This window comes from Arachis stenosperma, chromosome 10 (genome assembly GCF_014773155.1).
Source record: "Arachis stenosperma cultivar V10309 chromosome 10, arast.V10309.gnm1.PFL2, whole genome shotgun sequence".
Taxonomy (NCBI): domain Eukaryota; kingdom Viridiplantae; phylum Streptophyta; class Magnoliopsida; order Fabales; family Fabaceae; genus Arachis; species Arachis stenosperma.
The window spans coordinates 35,644,961-35,650,946 of NC_080386.1; the positions used below are offsets into that span (position 1 = coordinate 35,644,961).

A 5,986-nucleotide genomic window follows, 5' to 3' on the forward strand; every position below is an offset into this window, starting at 1 on the left:
TGATCAATCCCACTTAGGTCCATAATGGATAAAGGAAAATGATATGGTTTGCAAATAGATAAATTTTGTTTTTTTTTTGAATTAACTGAAAAGAATAAAATAAAAGAAAAGAAAATTAAAGTAAAAATTCGAAAATCACAAAGAAAATAAGATCAAAGCAAACTGAGAACTGAATCAATTAGTTAATTAAAAAGATTTTGAAAATAGCAATTAAAAAGATATGATTGAAAAATTTTTATGAAAAAGATTTGATTTTTGAAAAGAGGAAAGAGAAAAACAGCAAAAAGACACCAAACTTAAAATTTTTAGAAGATCAAACACAAATTTTCGAAAATTTTTAAGGAAAAAACACAAAGAGGACACCAAACTTAGAATTTTTAAAGATCAAAAAGAGACTAAGGACATGCAAATTCGAAAAAACCAAAAGAAAAGCAAAAGCATGCAATTGACACCAAACTTAAAATATGAACTAGACTCAACTAAAAGACTCTAAACCAACAAAAATAAACAGTCCTAATCTAAGCAACAAGATAAGCCGTCAGTTGTCCAAACTCGAACAATCCCCGGCAACGGCACCAAAAACTTGGTGCACGAAATTGCAATCACACTTTGCAATCCCGCACAACTAACCAGCAAGTGCACTGGGTCGTCCAAGTAATACCTTGCGTGAGCAAGGGTCGATCCCACGGAGATTGTCGGCTTGAAGCAAGCTATGGTTATCTTGTAACTCTTAGTCAGGATATCAGAAATTATCAGGTTTGATTGTAAAAAGCAAAAGAACATGAATTAAGTACTTGTTTTGCAGTAATGGAGAATAGGTTGAGGTTTTGGAGATGCTCCATCTTCTGAATCTCTGCTTTCCTACTGTCTTCTTCTTCAAACACGCACGGCTCCTTCCATGGCAAGCTGTATGCAAGGGTTTCACCATTGTCAGTGGCTACCTCCCATCCTCTCAGTGGAAATGTTCAACGCACCCTGTCACGGCACGGCTATCCATCTGTCGGTTCTCGATCAGGCCGGAATAGAATCCAGTGATTCTTTTGCGTCTTTCACTAATGCCCCGCCTTCAGGAGTTTGAAGCTCATCACGGTCATTCAATCATTGAGTCCTACTCAGAATACCACAGACAAGGTTTAGACCTTCCGGACTCTCTTGAATGCCGCCATCAGTTCTAGCTTATACCACGAAGATTCCGGTTAAAGAATCCAAGAGATATCTACTCAATCTAAGGTAGAACGGAGGTGGTTGTCAGGCACACGTTCATAGTTGAGAATGATGATGAGTGTCACGGATCATCACATTCATCCAGTTTAAGAACAAGTAATATCTTAGAATGGAAGCAAGCATGATTGAATGAAAAACAGTAGTAATTGCATTAATCCATCAAGACACAGCAGAGCTCCTCACCCCCAACCATGGGGTTTAGAGACTCATGCCGTGGAAGGTACACAAAGAAACGTGTAAAGTGTCATGAGGTACATATACAATGTCAAAAGATCCTATTAATAGTAACTAGTAGCCTAGGGTATACAGAAATGAGTAAATGACGTAAAAATCCACTTCCGGGCCCACTTGGTGTGGGCTTGGGTTGAGCAATGAAGCCTTTTCGTGTAGAGACCTTTTCTGGAATTAAACGCCAGCTTTCATGCTAGTTTGGGCGTTTAACTCCAAGTTTTATGCCAGTTCCAGCGTTTAACGCTGGAATTCCTGAGGGTGACTTTGAACGCCGGTTTGGGCCATCAAATCTTGGGCAAAGTATGGACTATCATATATTGCTGGAAAGCCCAGAATGTCTACTCTCCAACGCCGTTGAGAGCGTGCCAATTGGGCTTCTGTAGCTCCAGAAAATCCACTTCGAATGCAGGGAGGTCAGAATCCAACAGCATCTGCAGTCCTTTTCAGTCTCTGAATCAGATTTTTGCTCAGATCCCTCAATTTCAGCCAGAAAAACACACAAACTCATAGTAAAGTCCAGAAAAGTGAATTTTAGCTAAAAACTAATAAAAATATACTAAATACTAACTAAATCATACCAAAAACATACTAAAAACAATGCCAAAAAGCGTACAAATTATCCGCTCATCACTTACTCTTCTAAAACATTGGATGCAGCACAATCCAACTATACCACTACAGAAAAGGAACTCCTAGCTATTATTCATGCTTTGGACGAATTCAGATCTTATTTGCTAGGGTCCAAGATAGTGGTATACACAGATCATGCAGCTTTGAAGTACCTATTGACAAAGAATGAATTAAAACCTAGACTCATACGTTGGATTTCGCTTTTGCAAGAATTCGACATTGAGATTAGGGATCAGAGTGGATCTCAAAACTTGGTTGCGGATCATTTAAGCCGCCTTGAGAATTTAAAATTTGACCCATTTCTGATCAATGACTCATTCCCATTGGATAGTTTGCATGCTATGTCAGATAGCTTTCCTCGGTTTGCACCAATGGCGAACTACTTGGTTGCAAAAATTTTCCCTCCCAACTTTTCTAAAAACCAAATGGACAAGTTGAGGAGTGATTCCAAATACTATATTTGGGATGACCCTCAATTATGGAAGAGGGGAGTGGACCAAGTAATTTGAAGATGTGTCCCAGAATCTGAAATCCAACCCATTCTTGAAGCAAGCCATTCGTCCGAATGTGGTGGCTACTTTGGCCCACAGAGGACAGCTAAAAAGGTGATGGATTGTGGATTCTGGTGGCCAACCTTATTCAAGGATGCTAACCGGTTCTATGTGTCTTGACATCAGTGTCAGAAGTCGGGAAACACGTCCCAAAGGGATGAGATGCCTCAGCAACCTATGCTGTTCTATAAGATATTTGATGTATGGGGCATTGACTTTATGGGACCATTTCCTAACTCAAGTGGGTATCTGTATATTCTGTTAGCGGTTGACTACGTGTCAAAGTGGGTAGAAGCAATACCTACCCGCCTTGACGACGCCAATACCGTCATTTCTTTTATTAAAAATAACATTGTATGTCGTTACGGGTCGCCACGAGCAATCGTGAGCGACCAAGGATCCCACTTTTGTAACATGAAAGTAGAGGCACTGCTCAAGTGCTGTGAGGTATTGCATAAGGTTGCCACTGCTTATTACCCACAGACCAATAGACAAGCGGAAGTGTCCAACCGGGAGATTAAGAGAATTTTGGAGAAAGTGGTTAATCCACAAAGGAAGGAGTGGAGCCTCCGGTTGGGAGATTCACTATAGGCGTATAGGATGGCCTACAAGACTCCATTAGGGATGAGCCCCTTCCGGATTGTCTATGGTAAGGCATGCCACCTTCCGGTGGAGATTGAGCATAGAGCCTATTGGGTGGTAAAGCAGTGTAACATGGATTTCACCAAGGCAGGTGTGGCCAGGAAATTACAGCTAGAGGAGCTCGAGTGTTTGAGGAACGAAGCAAAAGAGAATGCCCGGATCTACAAGGAAAAGGCTAAAGCATTTCATGACCATCAAATTCGGAAGAAGGATTTTCAAGAAGGTGATGAGGTTCTCCTCTACAACTCGAGGCTTAGATTTATGCCTGGCAAGCTCCGTTCTACATGGGAAGGACCCTTCAAGGTGAAGGAGATAAAGCCCTATGGGGTGGTGGAATTGTTTAACTCTAGAAGTGAAGCGACTTTCAAGGTGAATGGGCATAGAGTGAAGAAGTACCATGGCTACAAGTCTCCAAAGGAGCTAGAGGTGTTCCTCCTAACGGATGCACCTAGAGGAGGAGAAGCTTGAGCGACTGACCGTCCAACTTAAGGACGTTAAAGAAAAGTGCTTGGTGGGAGGCACCCCACCGTGGTAAGATCTTCCTAGTGTATATGGTGGACGAAATTGTGATTCAATTGTTATTCCATTTTAAAATTCATTGCTTTTCATTCCCTGGTAATGGCGCCAAAAACATGATGCCAATACCATAGTTCACAAATCCGTTCAACTTAACCAGCAAGTGTACTGGGTCATCCAAGTAATACCTTACGTGAGTAAGGGTCGATCCCACAGAGATTGTTGGTATGAAGCAAGCTATGGTCATCTTGTAAATCCCTGTCAGGAGGATACAATTATGGAATTTAGAAAATCAAATATGATTAATAAAAATAAAAAGAAAATAAAAGGGATAGAAATACTTATGTAAATCAATAGTGGGAATTTCAGATAAGTGTATGGAGATGCTGTGGTCCTCTTGAATCTCTACTTTCCTATTACAGTCATCCAATCCTTCCTACTCCTTTCCATGGCAAGCTGTATGTAGGGCATCACCGTTGTCAATGGCTACATCCCATCCTCTCAGTGAAAACGTTCCTATGCTCTGTCACAGCACGGCTAATCATCTGTCAGTTCTCAATCAGGTTGGAATAGAATCCCTTGATTCTTTTGCGCTTGTCATCACGCCCAGCCTTCAGGAGTTTGAAGCTCGTCACAGTCATTCAATCCCAGAATCCTACTCGGAATACCACAGACAAGGTTTAGACCTTCCGGATCCTCATGAATGCCGCCATCTATCTAACTTATACCACGAAGATTCTGTTGGGGAATCTGAGAGATATGCGCCCGGCCTAAGGTAGAACGGAAGTGGTTATCAGTCACGCGCGTTCATAGGTGAGAATGATGATGAGTGTCACGGATCATCACATTCATCAAAGTTAAGTGTAACGTATATCTTGGAATAAGAATAGAAGAGAATTGAATAGAAAGTAATAGTGATTGTATTGAAACTTGAGGTACAGCAGAGCTCCACACCCTTAATCTATGGTGTGCAGAAACTCCACTGTTGAAAATACATAAGTAAAAGGTTCAGGCATGGCCGAATGGCCAGCCCCCTAAAACGTGATCAATAGCCTCTTAAGATGAAGAGTAATACAAAACTGAGACCAAAGATGTAACGTGGTCAAAAGACATCTAATACAATAGTTAAATGTTCTATTTATAATAAACTAGCTCCTAGGGTTTACATGAGTAAGTAATTGATGCATAAATTCACTTCCGGGGCCCACTTGGTGTATGCTTGGGCTGAGCTTGACCTATCCACGAGCTGAGGCTTCTCTTGGAGATGAACTCCAAGTTATGACGTGTTTTGGGCGTTCAACTCCGGATCATGACGTTTTTCTGGCGTTTAACTCCAGACAGCAGCATGTACTTGGCGTTCAACGCCAAGTTACGTCGTCATTTTCCGAATAAAGTATGGACTATTATATATTGCTGGAAAGCTATGGATGTCTACTTTCCAACACTGTTGAGAGCGCACCATTTGGAGTTCTGTAGCTCCAGAAAATCCATTTCGAGTGCAGGGAGGTCAGATTCCAACAGCATCAGCAGTCCTTTTGTCAGCCTTTTTCAGAGTTTTGCTCAAGTCCCTCAATTTCAGCCAGAATTTACCTGAAATCACAGAAAAACACACAAACTCATAGTAAAGTCCAGAAATGTGAATTTAAGATAAAAACTAATGAAAACATCCCTAAAAGTAGCTTGAACTTACTAAAAACTGCCTAAAAACAATGCCAAAAAGCGTATAAATTATCCGCTCATCACAACACCAAACTTAAATTGTTGCTTGTCCCCAAGCAACTGAAAATCAAATAGGATAAAAAGAAGAGAATATACTATAGATTCCAAAATATCAATGAATATTAATTTAATTAGATGAGCGGGACTTGTAGCTTTTTGCTTCTGAACAGTTTTGGCATCTCACTTTTTTCTTTGAAGTTCAGAGTGATTGGCGTCTCTGGGAACTTCGAATTTTGGATAGTGTTATTGACTTTCCTATTTAAGCATGTTGATTCTTGAACACAGCTACTTATGAGTCTTGGCTGTGGCCCTAAGCACTTTGTTTTCCAGTATTACCACCGGATACACAAATGCCACAGACACATAACTGGGTGAACCTTTTCAGATTGTGACTTAGCTTTGCTAAAGTCCCCAGTTAGAGGTGTCCAGAGCTCTTAAGCACACTCTTTTGCTTTGGATCACGACTTTAACCA

At 40.8% G+C, this 5,986-nt stretch overlaps 1 protein-coding gene across 1 annotated transcript; it reads left to right on the plus strand.

Moving 5' to 3' along the window:
- Positions 1 to 3,236: 3,236 nt before the first annotated feature.
- On the plus strand, positions 3,237 to 3,746 carry LOC130956975 (uncharacterized). Its single transcript, XM_057883894.1, has one exon. It carries the CDS (start codon positions 3,237 to 3,239, stop codon positions 3,744 to 3,746), a length of 510 nt encoding a protein of 169 aa, XP_057739877.1.
- The last annotated feature ends 2,240 nt before the right edge of the window (positions 3,747 to 5,986 follow it).

Coding starts and splice junctions, on each gene's coding strand:
- LOC130956975 (XM_057883894.1), top strand. CDS start 3,237: ATGGCCTACAAGACTCCATTAGGGATGAGCCCCTTCCGGATTGTCTAT.